We start from the raw sequence: 19,845 nt of genomic DNA on the forward strand, positions 1-19,845 counted from the left end.
AAACTTAAGGGTTGTGGTCCACTCTGCATCTTAGAGCACAGGTAGAAAGACAAAGAGGAACGCTGAGGGGGGTTAACAGTGTGAAACACTGTGGTGCGGGTGCAAACAACCTATTTCCTGTAATTACAGACCCCTGTACACAGAAGGAAGATGAGTCTGTCAGAAGTCTGTGCCCTAAACCTCTTTTCCCGCAGCAGCAGTGTTTTGTATGTTGAAAATAAGGAGAAAAGTCAAGTGTGAGTTCACAAATCACATAGTTCACTGCCATACAGAGAGAATTTCTTCCTTAGGTTCACAGTGCTTAAACAGCAGGAGAATAATGTGACCAAATCTCACAGGGAAGATACTTGATAGTTCCGGGTATATTAACCACTTGGTGGGTGAGTTCCTAATTATTAGTCTAGTTGCTCAATTAGGATGGAAACAGGACTCTGAGGAAAGTAAAGTCTAATTGAAGGTTGAGGTGTACATTTATACAAGTGGTTCTCAGGAGAAACTGGTTTGACCATTACAACACAGATCTGTGATAACACTCCAAGCTAGGGGGTAATGCCAGCATGGGTAGGCCTGGCTTGGCAGCTTAGTCTAAAGGTCTGCATAGCCTACGACTGTAGGTCTTCAGAGAAGCAGCTGACAGTGTAACTTGCCATGACTCTCAAAGTATCTCTGTCAAACTTTTAGGCTTACAGGTATTTCGATGACTATAGCTCACATATGGGGCCTGATTAGATATGATGTCACATTCTCAAGGGGAGGGGGAATTTACTCCAAGTTTTCACATATGGGAATATTGCAAGTTTTTCACGTTCTCCAAGAGAGGAGAAAACAAGACATACACTCCTTTTTTTTTTTTTTTTTTTTTTTTTTGGGTGATGCTGGGGATCAAACCTATGACCTCAAGTACTCTATCACTGAACTACCAGCTCCACACTAGGAGTTCTTATTATACCAAACCTTGAATTGCTCATGGAGGAAACTGTGTTTGGAATCATTTCAATGCTACATAACAAGTACACTTTGTATCTACTGCAGTTTTGTATGAACTTTGAATCACCTGTATTTATTTCCAAAAAAATTCTTTTCCCATTTTTTTTAATTGATTGAATATAACTTAGGTGCTCATTTAAATGGCAGTTTACATATTATACATAGAATACTGAGGTAGGATAGAAGACAATGAAAAATAGAAAAAAGTCATATGGGACAAAATAAGAATGGCCATATTTAAACTGTTTTAAATTCCATATCTACTTTGTTCACATACAACACTATTAAATCAGTTATCAGACCTTATGCACAGGTTCCTAAGTAACCTGTTTCCTAACTTGGACCTAAAGAAAAATAGGCCCCCATATTCATTGCTCAAGAAAAGGATTTTTCAGGGCTGGGGAATAGCTCAGTTCGTAGAGTGCTTGCCTCGCAAGCACAAGGCCCTGGGTTCAAATCCCCAGCACCACAAAAAAAAAAAAAAAAAAAAAAAAAGAAAAGGATTTTTCTGTAATTTATATTTTTAGGATCTGATTACTCCATACATGTACCATATTCCTGAAAAAATGCACAAACCCCCTCAATGTTACATGAATGTAACACAGTACTGTTTAAACTTACAAAGCAAAATCATGGAATCCTCACAGAGGGAAGTTGAGATTTTTCTCACACTCACACACAAAACCAAAAGACAGACAGACAAACAAAAAAGCCCCCAAATTCCCCCAACAAATCCCTAATAGGTAATGATTAACATGTCAAGTGATTAACACAAAAAACAAAGAACTAAAAAACCTTCTTAGATCATGTCTATAAGCTATAAATCTTATAAATTTATATATACATATGAATAACATACATCATATATATGTATGTATATGTTTTGCATCCCATGTTAGGGTTCAGTCAGCATGTTCCACTTAACTCCTGCTCTATTCTCTCTCACGTGTGTACTTCTTGCTTTCTTTTCATAAGATCAACCTGTGTCTCATACTGACCTGTCCTTGAAATCCTTTCTGTGGTGAGTGTCCAGAACCCTCATAGAGGCTGGGGTTGTAGTCCAGTGGTAGGGCGCGTGCCGGGCACATGTGAGGCAATGGGTCAGATTCTCAGCACCACATAAAAGTAAATGAAGGTATTGTGTCTATATATATGTATATACACACACACACATACATATATATACATCCCTATATCCCTCACAGCCCAAGTTGCGGCCCACTTCCCCTTGGGTCTTCCTTGAGACCCTCGGTCTGGGTGACACCACTATAACAAAAAGGGTTGTTGGGATTAATCCTTGAGAGAAGGGTAAGGAATTAAACTCACTACCAAAATTACTTACAAAAAGGCATTCAGATAACACGTGGATAATACGTGCACGACTCTGAATTCTTTTAAAAATATCCTTTAAGTGGTTTAGACAAGCCCAGTCTTTGTCCTGTGCGTCGCGCGGTCCACTCTGCTCAGACATCCGCCGAGATTTTGCACAGCCGCGGTCCTGGCCTGCTGCCCTGCTTCCCGTTACTCGGGCGGTTACTTCCCCGGACTCGGGGCGCTCTGCGTACTATTGCACAAGCTCCGCTCCGGCCGAGGGGGTCAGGCGTGGCGCAAGCCGTGGCGCGGGAAGCCACGCCCTCACCATCCTCAACGGCCTCCGGACGCACCCGTGCCACTCACCTCCTCATCCTGCCTCCGAATGAGCTCAGGGCGTCGCGCCTGCGCATTCCACCCCAGAGGGCCGGGCGGGGTAGCCCCGCCCCCGCGCTCCCACGCCCGGCCAGGTGCGCGTGCGCCGCGGCTCCGCCCCCCTGAGCTGCTCTCCACTCCGGATTCGCGGCGGGCCGGCGGCAGTTTCTCTTCGCTGGTCGGCGGCCTGGCTTGTTCCTGAGCAGCCCGCCGGTAAGGCCGTGGCGTGGCAGCGGCGGCCTATGGCTGGGATCCGAGCCCGCGGCGCGCTGGCGCTGCTGGCCTTGGCCTTGTGCGCGCCCCAGGCCCGGGGCCGGGCGCTCGAGTGGTACTCGGCCGTGGTGGGCATCGAGTACGTGGACCCGCAGACGAACCTGACTGTGTGGAGCGTCTCCGAGAGCGGCCGCTTCGGCGATAGCTCGCCCAAGGAGGACGCGCAGGGCCTGGTGGGCGTCCCGCACGCGCCGGGAGGAGACCCCGAGGGCTGCGCGCCCGGCACGCGCTTCTGGGTGCCCACGCCGGGCGGCCAGGGGTCTGCGCCGTGGGTCGCCCTGGTGGCGCGCGGGGGCTGCACCTTCAAGGACAAGGTGCTGGCGGCGGCGCGGAGGAACGCCTCCGCGGTGGTGGTGTACAACGAGGAGCGCTACGGGAACCTCACAGCGTCCATGTCCCACGCTGGTGAGCCATGTGGGCGCGAGAGGTGGAGGGGGGTCTTGGCACGGTAGTCAGGGTCGGCGGCCTGCAAGCCCTTGGGGCGAATCCTTTCCCTCAGGCCGGGATGTGGCCCTGGGCACGACTCTGACAGTCTCTGGGTGTTGGGAGGTATTAGGGGACTTCTGGATTTGCCCCCTGTAGTTCTCCAATGCTGCTGAGAAGAAGGCAGGTCTGCACACAAGATTAGATCTTCTCATTTGGTGGTTGGTGTGGAGGGAGGCGCCCTCGGGAGGGGGGAGCAGTAAAGAAACGAAAACCTACAGGAGGAAGATTGTGGTTCTACCAAGTGGGAAGTCCCATTTCCGTTCACTGTTACCAAAATCGGGCTGGTGGGTAGGAATTAAAACTCTTACCCAGTGCAATCCAGGGTCGTGCTGTTCCTTCACTCTGGTATTTTTTTCACTCTGGTATCTTCACTTTCATGAAATGTCAATATTCTCATCTTTGTCCGAAAATCTGGATTCGAGTCAGAAAACCTGGGCTTTAAGTTCTGTATGTTTTCTCATTTGTTAAATATATGATTTAGCAATCATTTTTTCTGTCTTGTTTGGAAGAAATTTTAGAAGTTACTCTGTTAACTGGAGAAGAAGACCCTGCTCTTTGCTAGGGTACTGGTCTTACACTTTCCCAGGGCAACAGGTTGCATCGTCAGGCAGTTATGGTGGTTTGAATCTTATTTTGCAAAATACTTGGGAACCGAGTTCTTTCTGAGTGGTATATAGCCAGGACCCAGAGAGTAAACCTATTTCTGTTGTGCTGAGATCACCTTAGCTTTAGGTATCACAAGATTGACTAATTCTGAACTTCCTTTTTTTTTTTTTTTAACGTTTTTGTGACTACTAAGAGACATTCTTTTTCCTGTACTACTGTCTCTTTCTTTCTTTCTGGCTTGCATACAATGCAAAACTTAACTGTAAAATAAGGACAAAAAAGTGAATCTGGCCTATTTGGTGGAATATTGGGAATTGTAGATGAGAGGTGAAAATGGAGACTTACGGACAACTCTTTCAAGAAACTTGGCTACAGATTGTGGGGAGGCAGAGAAATTGGCTGAAGTTGTAGGAGCAAGGGAGTGTGGGATAAGAGTTGGTAAGGGGTATTTGAAGTTGGATGGATCCCAGGTTGCAGAAGTAACTAAAAATGTTGGATCTGTGATAAGGCAAGAAGGCTTTGTCCAGAACACTTGTGGACCGCAGTTAGCCACAGATGGAGAGAGATGGGAATGAGCATAGATATCTGTATGGTGGCATGCGGCTACACACCACCTTTGGTGCTGTTACTCTAGTGATTACAGATCTACCTGTTTGTCATTGTGTCCAAGGTACATTCCATAAATTTATGAAAGTTCCTGCCAGGTGTCACATAACATTGCAGATCCTACCCATAGTAGACCCAAATTTAGTAGTTCTATCAATGAAAAAAGGTTAGTGTGCCATGATTCCCCCAATGCTGGGTATACACACTTTTGTATGTGTACACATTTTAATGACTTATTTTAAATGGGATGCTCATCATTCTGCATCAATTGCATTTTCTGATGATACTGACATCCTTCCAAGCGAACAGCACTTGTTCTAACCATGGTTCAGCACCTTGGTTTGTTTATATTATTAGCATATAATGTATTCAGGCCCAGGAAAAACACCTCTTTATTGTTCATTTGAGGTCCTCTTTTTAGGACTTATGTTCCCATTATCGTCCTTCATTCTACCCTTCTTGTGTAAAAGACAGAATTAGTACCTTATTTTAAGTGTGAAAACACCCATTGTGTAGACATTGTGCCCAGTATTCTGTATACAGTGACTCAATCTTTTTGACAACACTTTAAGGTAGATTCTTAATTCTATTGTACAGATGAGGAAACTGATACTCAAAGAATTTTAAAAGTTGGCCCAGATTACCTGGTGATTTATGGTCAGATAATTCTTTGTGGTAGGTGCTGTCCTGCTTTGTAGGATGCTCGATTGCATTCCTGTCCCCTACCTGCATTGGATTCCAGTAGTGCTCCTATATAGTTTTAACAACCAAAAATGTCTCCAGAAGCTGTCAGATGCTCAAGGAGAGAAGCGAATGACAAAATTATCCAACTTTTTGAACCACTAACTTTAATTGGAGATTACTTTAGTAATAGTGTGACTGGTGGATTAAAGAAAGGAAAAGCAGAAAAGTTCAGTCAGACTACCATGGGCTACCATGTGATCTGTAAGAGCCAATAATGCAGAAATGGAAAGGACTGACCCCTCACAAAACTTGACCCACTTGGGTTTGTGACTTTGTGAGTGGAGAGGATCCAGTTTAATTAGATGTGACAGCAGAGTCTTAAAGGCCGTTTAGACTTAGGTTTCCTGTATTTAGTCAGAATGTAGCTACAGCCAAGAAAACCCACTGATTCAGACATTCTCTGTTCAGTGTAACACTGATTTCTATGAAGTGGGGAGAGGAGGTGTGCTTGTAAAATTGAATACTGACAGTCTTCTTAAGTCAGGGAGAAAGTCTGTAGTTCTGAAACCCATTGCTTGTCTAACTGAAATCCAGTACTGAATATTTTTTTAGATTTAAATCAATTTTGTGACTTTTAAAAATGATGACTTTTAAGATAATATTCTATCATAACAACAATAAGGACTGTTAACCTAATGCCCAAAGTTAGTTCTTTAGCAGACTTAAATTGAGCAGCCATTTTGTGTAAAGTATTGTACCTGCTTAGGCAGCAATGCATAAAAAGCATGCTTACTCAGGGGAGTTTGTGGTCTCTTGGGAGGGATAAATAGAATTTTCTGAGACAGTAAGGTTTGGGCGTGACCAGAAATATATGCATAGGGACTTAGGAAACATAAAGGAAGGGCATGGGTGTTGCAAAGGTATAGAAGTTAGCCTGACCGAGGTAGGTAGAAATTGGTAAGAGTCAAGTTATTAACACAAAATCTTTTAGATTTTGCAGATATTATGGGTTAAGAAATAGGGTGCTAGACCAGGCCTCGGCATACACCTGTAATCTCAGCAGCTCAGGAGGCTAAGGCAGGAGGATCAAGTGTTCAAAGCCAGCCTCAGCAATTTAGCAAGACCCTAAGCAACTCAGTGAGACCCTGTCTCTAAATAAAGTACAAAAAAAGAGGTAGGGATGTGGCTTGGTGGTTAAGTGCCCCTGGGTTCAATACTGAGTACCAAAAAAAAAAAAAAAAAAAAAAAAGAAGAAGAAATAGGATGCTCTTTTAGCTGAAATCTTGGCATGATATTATAAGAAAGGCAGTTTGATTCCTTGAACAATTATTTACTGAGTGCCAAGTACTGGCAAGGCTTAGACCTGTGTTTGGGGAAAGGGAGTTGGGGGTAAGAGCAAGGGAGGTTTCAAAGACGTGTAGGAAATCCCTGACTTCAGAGCGGTCACATGTTGAGAAATGTGCATTTTTTGTATTGGCAGAGCATGGCCTTTCATGAGTGAATAATAAATTTTTGATTCTATAATAGTGTACTCATAAGTTATTTACAAATTTAGATTTGAATTTAAGATATATTTTAGTGCTATAGGAAGACTGACTTGACAGTTATGGCCTCAGAGAAAGTGGGATTAACAGGATAGTTCCCAGCAAGGTTGAGTTTTGAAGGGCAAGGAAAGTTGATGGGGAAGGTGTATGTAGTGTGTGGTAGGGGTGGGAGGGTTACAGGACTTCTGGGTGGCAGGAGTAGCGCTGCAAAAGGCCAGAGGTCTGAGATGAAGTAATGCATTTGGGAAAGCTGCAAAATAGTTCTCAATTAGAGGAGTATATTCAAGAAATCCAAAATATTTTTGAGAAAGTCAAATTGTCCAAAACGTTATTTAAAATTCTGTAGCACCCAGAAAATGAATTGCATTTATTTTGGAGTCCTAACTCACCCCTACCCTGAAAACATTTCTGTTCTGTGAAATGCTTTTGTATTTCTAAGATGTTTACAGTTTTACTTGGTGTACTATTTTCCCTGCTGTGGAGTCTATAATTCTCCTTATTAATTCATCGCAACTATAGTCATGGAGGATTGACTCATTTAAACCTTTCGATGGGCTGTCTCTGCTTGAAACTGGGGCTACAAAAACTAATAAAAAAGAACAGGTAGTACTCGTCTAGTGAGGAGAGAAACCTATAAAGAAATTATAGTAGGTGTATAAAAAGAGGAATACCTAAGGGGTGTTGATAACATTGGTTCCGTGAAGAGGTAGACGTCTGTTGTTGAACAGCCTCAAGTTGAACTTGTGCTGAATCTTAATGATTTGTCAGGAAATTCTCCAAGGAGGGGAAAAGAAATGGAGAATGTATGGCAGTTAAGTTATTGGAAAAAAGAAAACCTGAAAGTGCTCAGGATTCTGTTCCTGAAACTTTAAAATGTGACTTCTCGCTGCCTGAGTTAGTTTTCTAGACTAGAGATCAAATCTCCTACTTTAAATATTTCAGTAGCTCTCATCTCCTTCAAGACAATGTTGAAATCTTCTTTAAATAGCTTTCTTGGGAGGAGAAGTGGTACACAGATTCAAATGTCCCTGCTGAATTTTTGAAGCTGTTGGCCAACTCAGTTTTTTAATTTGTTTGTTTAGTTTTTGCTGAGTAGTAAGTAGAGCGCAGAAATTTTGAAAATGAAATGAACATAATTTTATTTTTGCACAAAAGAATTTTAAATTATGGGTAATTTGGCTTGCTAAAAATTACTATCTTTTGTATCTATTATCCAACAAGTAGGTTAATGATCATGTACTATGTACAGTGACATTGTACTAAGTATAAGACAAAAATTAAAAGAAACTACCTTTATGGAGTTGTCCTGCCTGATGGTGAGGTGTGTAGGTTCCTATGTGGGGTGGGGGGATTGTGCAGGATGTCTTTTGTTCTTATCCCTAGCATCAGGGGTCCAACCCAGGACCTTACACATACTAAGCAAGCAGTCTACCAATCTACCACTGAGGTAAGCCCTCATCCCCCACCTGCTGCCCTTTTTTTTTTTTTTTTTTTTTAAATTAACTTTTATTGTGACCATTTTTTTTTTTTAGTCAAGTAAGATGTTTAATAATGTTAAGGCCTAGGGAAAAAAGGAAAAAATCCTAAGGGCTTTATCACCTGTTCCAAGTCTTTGACTTTCTATATCTTCTGTGAAGTTCATCTGTTTCATTTGGAAATAAATGAGATATGCTTTCATGCCTATTAAGGCAGTCATACAAAATAACTTGAGCAGGTTAGCTCTCTAGGGTTGACCAGGTAGGTATTGATGCAACCAGGAGGTGAGTGTAGGGCTGATCCTAGTAGCTCTGCCTGGCGCCCCTTGGATTTGTGCATGAACCAGCTCTAAAGCTAGTATGCATCCTCCCCCCCGCCACCCATACCAGGGATTGAACCCAGGGGCACTTAACCACTGAGCCACATCTCCTGTCCTTTTTATGTTTTATTTATTTAGAGACAGGTTCTTGCTGAGTTGCTTAGGGTCTCACTGAGTTGCTGAGGCTGGCTTTAAATTCACAATCCTCCTGCCTCATCCTCCCAAGCCACTGGGATTACAGGTGTGCACCATGCCCAGCCAGAGCTAGTATGTTTATATCCAGATACCCTACCTAACCCAGTTTATCCCCAGAAGTGTTTTGGGAAAGCAGATCAATCACATCAGTCATGAATGAAGCAGTCATCATTCTTAAGTTCTGTTAATTTAAAATAGATCCTGGGCCAGGATCTATTGTTGTGCACCTATAATCTCAGCTACTTGGGAGGCAAAGGCTGGAGAATCACAAGTTCAAGGCCAGCCTGGGCTAAAACTTGATGATGCTGTCTCAAAATAAAATTTCAAAAAAGGCTGGGAGTATAACTCAGGGTAGAGTGCCTGACAAGCACTTGTAAAGCCTGGGTTCAGGTTTCAGTACAGGGAAAAGAACCCTGGCAGCAATCTTCCTGCTCTGTTTACAGCATAACAAACTGGTTAGCGCTCATCCTAGGCACTTTTTTTTTTTTTTTATATATCGTAATTTAACTTTATGAATCAAAGTTAATTTTCTAGATAAGTTTCAGATGAATGTACAGGTGTTTTCAGCTCAAGATGTTCTTGTATTCATTGTATTAAGATCCATTCCTCACTTTTCAGTTTTGAGATTTTAGGTTTTCAACAACCTCTCTAATCTCGTTTAATCCCACATCCCATTCATTCATCTATTCAGTGGAATGCCTTTACATATATTTTAGTCTCTGTCCTTATTAGACCAGTCACCATCCATATATATTATTATCACCACCCATATATTATATTATTATTATTGTTATTAATTTTTTTCATTGATGGTTTCACAGTCTGAGAAGCTCTTTCCTTTGCTTAGTAAACTTTTATCTGTCCTTGAAGATGTAACTCAAATATGCCTCCTGGGGAAAGATTTTCTTCTACCCTAGACAAAATTATCCCCTCCCTTCTGTAACTCTTTGTTACTCCACTTGCTTATTACTAAACAGTAGCCCAGAGTAGACTCATGCTCATCCTCATTTCACAGCTGAAGAAACATTCTCTGAGAAGATCAACTCATCCAGGTCCCCAAACATAGAGAACAGTGAGATTTGAACCTAGGTCTGTCTGTCTCTGAAGCTGTGTCTCTTGTGATTAGGGCACAGGGAAGGCACTGCCTTGGACTTCAGACCCTTAGAACTGGCTCTTCCAGGCGTATAACATTGAAGAACTCAAGCTTTCTGAGTTCTTAGCTGCAGAATGATAATATGGTCTCTCTCTACTTCAAGTTAAATAATCAGTAAATATGAAAAAGGTTCAAAGTTGGTTTTTTTTCTCTCCATTATCACACAAAGCAAATGCCATCAGTACCAGCAATTGTTATCATCTATAATGAATCATAACGTAAAAAGAGTTTCGCTTTCTGTATTGAAGTTTTTAACTGGAGTTGGGACATGCAGATTCATGATAATGTTCTTTCTGTTTTAGTTTGTGCTTGAAATTTTCCTCAGTTTTTCTTTTCTTTTTCTTTCTTTTTTTTTTTTTTTTTTTTAACTCAAAACGCTTTCAAGCACTTGGGGTAGAACTTAGGAGCACTTTACCACTGAGCTACACTGCTTGCCTTTTTTATTTTGAGACATGGTCTTGCTAAGTTGTTGAGGCTGGCCTTGAACTTGAATCCTCCTGCTTCAGCCTCTTGCATATGTGGGATTACAGGCTTGTGCAGCCCACCCTTGTAATTGTTTCTGTATACATCTTTTTTTACTGATGTTTATTTTTCTCAAGGCAGGAAACATCTACCTCCCTATTGTGTCTACCCAGTGATTATATGGTAGTTTGCAGGAGTGCTGCAGAAACCACAGTTCTTGCTGAGGGACACTTATGTGCCCCTGGGCAGGTCACAGGATACCTTCCAGACAGGAGCCTGCAAGGAGCCACTTTAGGAGGGTGCCCTTCTAGCATTTCAGTAACCAAATCCCATTAGCTGAGATCTATATTTGATGTGCTATAGATTAAATTTCCATGTATAGTAAAATAGCGTTATAATGTGATTTCAGGGTAATGTCAGGGAACATTATGTGCATTTTGAAGTTACTGTTTGAATAGGTAATATGTAAGCATGATAAAGAATTTCTACTATGCAAAGTAAGACTCCCACCCCGCTGGTAGCCACCAGCTTATCTCCTCAGAAGCATTCTTGGCCCCAGCCTTTGCGTAGCCTTCTAGAGGTGGTCTGTGTTGATATGAGTACGTAGCTTCTTGGAGATTTTTAAGGGCAGCCTGCTGTCCCGTGGATTTACTCATTGCTTTTTATTTCTTCTGACTACCTTGAGTATTGTTAGCATTGACAGGGCTGCTGCTTTAACCTGCACGTGTGTACTGTAACTTATATAGTTGGTTTCTTTTTGATGGATATTTAAATTGTGATAAGGAAAAAACACTGGCAGGTAAAGGAGAGGCGTAAGGGATGAACCCTGGACAGACTCCTCCTGGGCAGCTTTGCTAATTTGCAGCAGTTGCACAGTATTCCTCATATTCCTCATCAGCATCTAAGTGTTGTTGTCACATCATTTCGTTATGGTGTTGGGAACTGTTTCAGTCAGCTTTTTTCCTGCTTTGACCAAAAGAACAATTAGAGGAGGAAGAGTTTATTTGGGGCTCACGGTTTCAGAGGTCTCAGTCCATAGATGGCCTACTCGATTGCTCAAGGTCTGAGGTGTGCAGAAGTGTGTGGTGGAGGAAGGCAGCTGGGAGCATGGCATCAGGAGGCAGAGACAGACAGATACAGATACAGACACACCATCAGTTCTGCTCAACAAGGAAAAATATATACCCTAAGGGCAATCCCCCAATGACCCACCTCCTCCAGTCACACCCTGCCTGCCTGCAGTTACCACCCAGTTAATTCCTGTCTGTGGATTAATGCCCTAATTAGGTTAAGGCTCTCAACCCAATTATTTCACCTCAAAACCATCTTGCATTATCTCATACATGAGTTTTCGGGGACCCCTCTCATTTAAACTATAATAGGGACTCAACTCTGAAATCTGTATAAAAAAAGCACCTGAAGCCCAGTTTTTCAATGGCTTCAAGACACCCAGAAGTGCTTCGGTTTGAGCCTAGTGAACCGGTAGGCAAGATGTGCCTATCCATGAGGATGTACTGCCTGCCACTTGGCTATGATGATGTCATTGAGAATCCCAGGCCCAGGACTCCTGCATGCATCCCCTGGAAGCCAGCGATTCCAGAGTGCAAGTGTCATCACCTCACCAAGGTATGAGAAAGAGAGGCCTGTGAATCGTCCCCTGCCATGACCATTGACAGTGTGGACAAGGTCCAGGTAGTGAAGGCTAGAACTACCCATAACATCGTGAAATCTGTGATCATGAAACAAATCAGAAAAGCTCTCATTATTCTGAACAATACACATTCCACCAGGGCCTTACCACCCAGAAAACCAAGTGTCTTCAAATGGCAGAGGCACTCTACAGACTGAAGTTGCAGGGCAGAGAAAGAACAAAAGAAGAGAAGCGGCCTACATCTACTCAGTCCACCATCAGCAGCACTCCCCACTCTTCCCCTGCACAGAGGCCCAGAGGCAGATTTACTTCTGATTCCTCTGTAGCCTTACCTGGCCCATATCTTAGCACTGTGGATCCTGTAAGTGAGTTAAGGACAGAAACTGATCAGATCAGTGGAGCCTCTTTGGACCAAGACCCCCTCTGAAGTCTGATTCTGGAGGTTTTTGCCAACGAGGCCTACCAGAAAGCCCAGAAACCCTCTCCAGTGGAGCTGATCTGTGCCCAGGCCACTGAAATGTCTGGAGATCCAGCAATTTTCTGGCTACGCAAGATGGCCATAACTGGTGATGGAAAGGAAGAAACAGCCGCCACAGACCCATAATCTCAAACTCCTATCTTTAGTGTGCTTTGTAAGCTCACTGTCTTCTAGAGCTCTCGCTATTCCAGGGACTCTGGATAGAGGATTTCTTATACTTACTCCCCTTTTATCTTGGCTCTGATATAGAAAGGTATATTTTTAAGAACACCTTATACTGAGGCTAGAGCTAAATAAATAATTTTTAAAAACTTTTATATTTGGAAACAGTGCAAAGCTTATCCTTATGCGGATGAAACCATCTGTACCACTTTAAAGTTATACCAAATTATCTCAGTAGTAATGTTTAGGGTATCTCCTTAACCTATCTTTGTATTGTTTACCCTAAACAAGGACTTAATGTTTGTGTTGATCCAAATCCTAGACTTCTTGATTCTTTTACCACCATCAGTGCATTGACAAATCATGGTGTGGAGGTATAACTGACTAGTTAAGACACCTTTGGCCTTGATTGTACTGATCCTGTGCTACATATACGACTGCATGTCCAATGTGATCCTACAATGTGTACAATCAGAAATGATAACTTATACTCCATTTATGTATGATTTATCAAAATGCATAAATATATTCTATTGTCATGTATAACTAATTAGAACAAAAAAATTAAAAAATAACCATCAAAATTTAAAAAAAACACAAGATAGAGTTTCTGAAAAAAAACAAACAGAAATCCTTGAAAAGAATGAAGCAATAAACCAAATGAAAAATTCATAGAAAACACCTCCAGCAGACTAGATCACTTAGAAGACAGAACCTCAGGCAATGAAGACAAAATATATAATCTTGAAAACAAAGCTGACCACAAACTGAAGTCATATATGATGTACATGAGGTAATAATCTGTTTCACTCTTCTGTCCTTCCTACCCCATACCCCTTCCCCTCCCTTCACTCCCCTCTACCTAATCTAAAGTATTCTTTCCTGGCCACCCCACCCCGCGTTATTGTGAGCTAGCATCCGCATATCAGAGAAAATATTTGGCCTTCACTTAGCATGATATTCTCCAGCGCCATCCATTTACCTGAAAATGCCACAATTGAATTCTTCTTTAAGGCTGAGTAATATTCCCGTGTGTGTGTGTGTGTGTGTGTGTGTGTGTCACATCTTCTTTATCCATTCTTCTGTTGAAGGACACCTAGGTTGGTTCCATAGTTTAACTGTTGTGAGTTGAACCGCTATAAATATGATTGGTTGTGTCACTGTAGTATGCTGATTTTAAGTCCTTTGAGTATAAACTGAGGAGTGGGGTAGATGGGGCAAATGGTGGTTCCATTCCAAGTTTTCTGAGGAATTTGCATACTGCTTTCCATAATGGTTGCACCAATTTATATTCCCACCAATAAGGTATGAGTGTATCTTTTTCCCCACATCCTCACCAACATTTATTGTTGCTTGTATTCTTGATAATTGCCATTCTGATTGGAGTGAGGTGAAATCTTAGTTTTGATTTACTGTCCTCTGATTGCTAGAGATGTTGAACATTTTTTCACATATTCATTGATTGATTGTATATCTTCTGTGAAGTGTCCGCTCAATTCTTAGTCCATTTATTCATTGAGTTATTCGTTTTTGTGGTGGTATTTTGAGTTCTTTATATATCCTGAAGATTAGTGCTTTATCTGATGTGCCTGTTGTAAAGATTTTCTCCCAATCTGTAGGGTCTCTCTTCACATTGATTCCTTTGCTGAGAAGAAGCTTTTTAGTTTGAATCCATCCCATTTATTGATTCTTGATTTAATCTGGTGCTTTAGGGGTCTTGTTAATAAGGAAGTCAGGTCCTAAACTGACATGGTGAAGATTTGGGCCTACTTTTCCTTCTGTTAGGCGCCTGGTCTCTGCTCTAGTGCCTAAGTCTTTGATCCACATTGAGTTGAGTATTCTGCAGAGTAAGAGAAAAAGGTTTAATTTCATTTTGTTACATTGGCTTTCCATTTTTCCCAGCTTCTTTTGTTGAATAGACTATCTTTTCTCCAGTAAGTGTTTTTGGCACCTTTGTCTAGTGTAAGATAACTATTTATGTGGATTTGTCTCTGTGTTTTCTGTTTTCTCTTTATCGAAGTGATTTTTGCTGCCTGCATTTGCTCTCTTATATCACCCTTTCCTTCACACATCATTTTAACTACTTACATTCTGAACTCTTCTGACATTTCTTTTGTGTGGTCAATGAATTGTTATTGTAACATCTTGGTTTGTTTGGGGCCCTCTCTTCCCATGTTTTTTCATGTTGTTTGTGTATCTTCCCCTCTTGTGTATCTGATGTATTACAGTGTGTACCCTATAGACTTACAGTGTACCTTCAGGTTTCCTCACCCTTAAGGGGGAGATCAATATTAACAGCACCCAATGCGAACAGTATGTAGTCTTAAACCAAATAGCTCCTGTTAAGACGTTTACAGTTTTGTCCTAATAAACAGAAATGATGTGTTTGATTATTATCTACAATATAAACAGTAGGTTTGCAAAAGGTTCTACTGTTTTAATGGTGCACAGAAAGAACTGGGGGCTGTAGGATGTTATGTTTATGAGGTATGAGCTGAGAATTTAGAGGTATTAGATCATGGGAAGAGTGAAAGAGGAATCAAAAGAAGTTGGCTGTTAGCAGGAGAAAAAAGAGAAAGAGACTCTGGGGAAATAGATAAGTGAGAGGAAAATATGTAAAGAGAGAAAAAGAAGGATAAAAATGTAAAAATGAAAGAATATACAACAAAACTGTAATATACTTTTCAGACATATCAGTTCTCAGTAGCCCGATTCATGAAAAGTACTTGATTTCAAAAATGTTGGGGATGTGGGAACTGGAAAAGAAAGAAAAAAAATCATGAAGGAAAATTGAATTGTTTGAGTTCATTTTCTTCTCTGCTTCCCTTCTCATGCAAAAAGTGGAGCTGCCCGGAGTTTGCTGGTATCTCTACCCTCAGAGGTGAAGGTTACTGGGTGGGAGGGTTAGCCTTGGAGGTGGAGCGTGGTCTTAGCCCCTTACATCGCTGTGGACCCCACAATTTCTGGTCTCTTAATTTAGTCTCTAAACTGTATTCGTCCCACACTCTCGACTTCCCAGTTAGGAATCTCTCTCTGAAGGTCCTGAGTGGGCGGAACGCCAGGACCTGTGCGCCTGTTGCGGAGAGCTGTTCTGTATCAGGCAGATCAGGATCGGGTGTTGATAACTGTGGGCTGGCCACATAGCTGCAGGTGCTGGGCTGGGTTGGTGGCTAGAGAGGGGAGGTGTTGGGAGAATAGGGATTGGGGAGTCAGAGGGCCCTGTTGATGCCAAACGGGTGGGACCAGGTGATTGGTGGATGCCAGTTTGGGAAGGGAGTCAGGGACCCAGCTGGCGTCAGGTCCCAGCAAGTGTGCCACAGTTGGCCCTGGGAACCCCGTGGGTGATGAGCTGGTTGACTGGGTGAGCTGGGCTCAAGATGCCCTTATGCCCTCTTCCAGCCTACCAACCCTGTGCCAGACTGTCTCCTGCCTCTTCTGCAGATGGTAGATACTAGCATACCTAGCAGGGAGACCTCAGGTATAACAAAGCCTGCAGGGACCTTGGTGTTGATCTTCCAGGTCTTGGCTGTTGAATGTAGATGGAGTCAGCCATGTCCCTAGTTGGTGGCGATGGCTGTAGTTGCAAAACCTACAGGTACCTTGATGGGCCTCCAGGCCCTACCCAGTGTCCCTACGTGGAAACTGCCCCAACTAAAGTTGGCAGTGGCTGCAGTGAAGGTAACCCAAGATGGCAGCAGAGATGTCCCAAGATAGAAGCAACCTCTTTCAGAGATAGATCAGCGAGGGAGGGCTGTGTGGTGGCCTTGGGTGATCTGTTCAGAGATGCAGCGCTGTGGTGTGTGGTTCTTTGGCAGGCAGCTGCCTCCAGGCCCTGTCCAGTGTCCTGCAGAGGAGGATACCACATTGAGGGGGCTATAGTGGTGGCTGCAGTATCCTAAGATGGAGGCAGCCAGGGGAGTCTCGTGTTGATAGATTGAAGCTGCAATTTTTAAAAACCATCTATATTTTCTTTCCTGAAAACTGACTTCCTTTGTTTTTCTATTGTCCTTTTTCTTACAGGAAATTTGTTTGCTTTGCAGTATTGGGGATGGAACCCAGGGCTCTAAGTATGGTAGGCAAATGCTTTGCCACTGAACCACACCCTAGCCCATTTTTTTAAACAATTTTTTAAAATTATGAGACAGGATCTCTCTAAGTTGTACAGGTTTGTCTCGAACTTGTTATCCTCCTGCCTCCGCCTCCCAGGTACCTGGGATTACAGAACTGTGTAGCACCACCCCTGGCCAGGAAATTTGTTTTTTAATTTACCTCTTCCTTCTGGGCTCTGTGTGTGTGTGTGTTTAAACACACTTAAATTCTTGATTTAGTTGGAATTTACTTTGGCATAAGTTGTGAAAAAAACTTACAACTTTTTGCCCAGATGATACTCATTTGCCCCACATGATTAAAAAAATAAAATGTCTGTTTTACCCCATTGAATTAGAATTCTGCTTTCATCATACACTGAATTCTTTTGTTTATTTCCGATCTTTTTATTCTGTGCCATTCTGTGTTTTCATATACTACTACCATATTGTTTTACTTACTTTAAAGACTGTTTAAAAAGTTTGCCTGATCCATTCCTGGTTATTTTTTCCCTTAATGACTTTAGAAGCAACATCTTTAGTTTTTTAAAATTCTATTTATATTTAATCATCGTTATATTCATTTATGACTCGTTTCATGTAAAATTGATTTTTTTTTTTTGTCTCTTTTCTCTTTATTTTTATCTCATGGTTGCTTGTGCCTTTAGAGCAATGTTAAATAATAGTGATGGTAGTGAAATTCTCGTATTGCCTCTCTGATTTTAATTGGTATGTTTTAGGTATTATGTATTAATATTTGAAAGTGAAATTAGTCAGTCTGGTTATTTTGCTTTTTATTACTGTGTTTGGTTTTATAATCTTAGAAATAATTTTACAACTTTTCTTTCCCCCTTCTAGTCATCTGTGGAACAATTTAAATACCCTTGGCAGTACTTGTTCCTTAAAGGTTTGGTGGTATAGATGTCATCCGTGAAAATGAAGGGTTTTCTGGCTTTTGGGAGGGTACTTCTTGGTGGTTTATTCTACTTTTCCTCATGTGATCAGTTTCTTTTCTTTTTTGGTATCAGTTTTGGTAACTGATGTTTTGCCTGAAAATTTTTCAGTTTTTTTGAAGTTTTCAAATGTGTGTGTTTATGAACTTAGCTTTCCTTTTGTCTTATTTTGTGTTCTTTACATTGATTTCTTTGTTCCTTCCTCCAGGAACAGGAAATATAGTGGTCATTATGATTAGCTATCCAAAAGGAAGAGAAATTTTAGATCTGGTGCAAAAAGGAATTCCAGTAAAAATGACCATAGGGATTGGCACCCGTCATGTGCAGGAGTTCATCAGCGGTCAGTCTGTGGTGTTTGTGGCCATTGCCTTCATTACTATGATGATTATCTCCTTAGCCTGGCTAATATTTTACTATATACAACGTTTTCTATATACTGGCTCGCAGTTTGGAAGTCAGGTAATTATGGATAATTTTAATTTTGCTTTTGGAAAGAGAGTTCATAAATATATCCCATATATATATTGCTTGAAGTTATATTTAATCATATTCTTGATTTCCTTTTCACTCATACTATTTATTTAAGTATTCATATGACTTTTTGAAACTAACCTTCTGATTAGAATGCATTAAATTTTCTATCTTGTGGAAAATTAAACACTTTTAAGTTCAGGTCACTTTTTGTACATTCAGTTCCTGCACATGTCCTCTGTCCTTTTTCAGACAGAGCAATGGCAAAAAAGGTACCAGACAGTGAACCTGCCTTCATAACCCTGGGTCTCTGACTTGACCTAAAGGCAGGGAAGGAGCATCCAACAGCTCTCAAGTCATTTCCTCTCAGAGACCCAGTCTCAGTAACAGCAGAGAGGAGGGCTATTGAGGAGCCAGAGGCTTCCAGTGGCAGGATCTGTGCCTGTGCAAAGTTGGCCTTCCTGACTGATGGCATAGGAAGGGCTCTTGTTTTTAAGGCCCTTGATGCTGGGCGTGGTGGTGCATGCCTGTAATCCCATGGCTTGGGAGGCTGAGGCAGGAGGATTGCAAGTTTAAAGCCAGCCTAAGCAACTTAGCAAGACCCTGTCTCAAAATAAAAAATAAAAAGGGCTGGGGATGTAACTCAGTGGTTAAGCACCCCTGTGTTCAATCCCTAGTTCCAAAAAGTTGGGGGAAGGACTTGACAGAGTGAGCATTTGGTACTTGTATCCTCAGCCTGTTTCTTTCTTGCTGATATTTAAACACAGGAATTGGTTTCTTGTGGCTGAAGGTGTAGAGCACATGTTTAGCCTGTGTGAGGCCCTGAGTTCCATCCCCAGCACTATATACAGACACCCAAAGTTGATTTCTTCTTCAGGCATAGAATTGAAATAAGTTTTGTCAATTAAATAGCTCTTAAGTTATATGGCTGTTGTATATATTGACTAATATTAAATGGTGGTGTAGTTCTTTTTAGTTATTTTCATTGTAATCATTTAACTTTGCCTTTTTAATGAAATTTTTTCTAAATGCTTGCATATAATTTTCTAAAATGATGATTCAAAATTTTCAATAATAATAATAACAGTATTTTCCTCCCCAAGAGCTATAGAAAGGAGACTAAGAAAGTTATTGGCCAGCTTCCACTTCATACTGTAAAGCATGGAGAAAAGGTAATATTTTTATAGCTTGTTTTCATTTTGTTTCATGGTTTGGACTAGAGAATGTGTTTACGTCTTGAGAAATACTTCCCTTCCACTCTGTTAATTCACAGTATTGAGTCTGTGGTGCTTTGGTGAATTTGAGTTAGTAGTAACTTTCGTGTATGTGTTTATTGTAAAGAGGGATTAGCAGAGATACCATGGTTGAAGAACATTCCAGACCTGTGCTCTCCAATGGGGTAGCCGCTAGTCACATACGGCCTTTTAAATTTAAGTAAATTAAATTAAATTTAAAATTGTGTCCCTCAGTCCCACTAGCTACATTTCAAGGGCTCAGCAGCCATGTTGACAAGAGCTGCCATGTTGGACAGCACTGACGTGCCCATCATCTTAGAATGTGCTGTTGGG

At 41.6% G+C, this 19,845-nt stretch overlaps 1 protein-coding gene across 2 annotated transcripts in view; it reads left to right on the forward strand.

Moving 5' to 3' along the window:
- Positions 1-2,786: 2,786 nt before the first annotated feature.
- RNF149 (ring finger protein 149) overlaps positions 2,787-19,845 on the forward strand; it is a 31,578-nt gene continuing 14,519 nt past the window's right edge. The window contains exons 1-3 of one of the 2 annotated variants that reach the window (XM_079110105.1): positions 2,787-3,351; positions 18,015-18,265; positions 19,381-19,449. In XM_079110105.1, the coding sequence (XP_078966231.1) occupies positions 2,916-3,351; positions 18,015-18,265; positions 19,381-19,449 (756 nt within the window). In that variant the 5' untranslated portion in view covers positions 2,787-2,915. The remainder of the gene's footprint in view (positions 3,352-18,014; positions 18,266-19,380; positions 19,450-19,845) is intronic. The other variant, XM_079110104.1, reaches the window with a different exon arrangement.

This window comes from Sciurus vulgaris (genome assembly GCF_902686455.1).
Source record: "Sciurus vulgaris genome assembly, chromosome: 14".
Taxonomy (NCBI): Eukaryota; Metazoa; Chordata; class Mammalia; order Rodentia; family Sciuridae; genus Sciurus; species Sciurus vulgaris.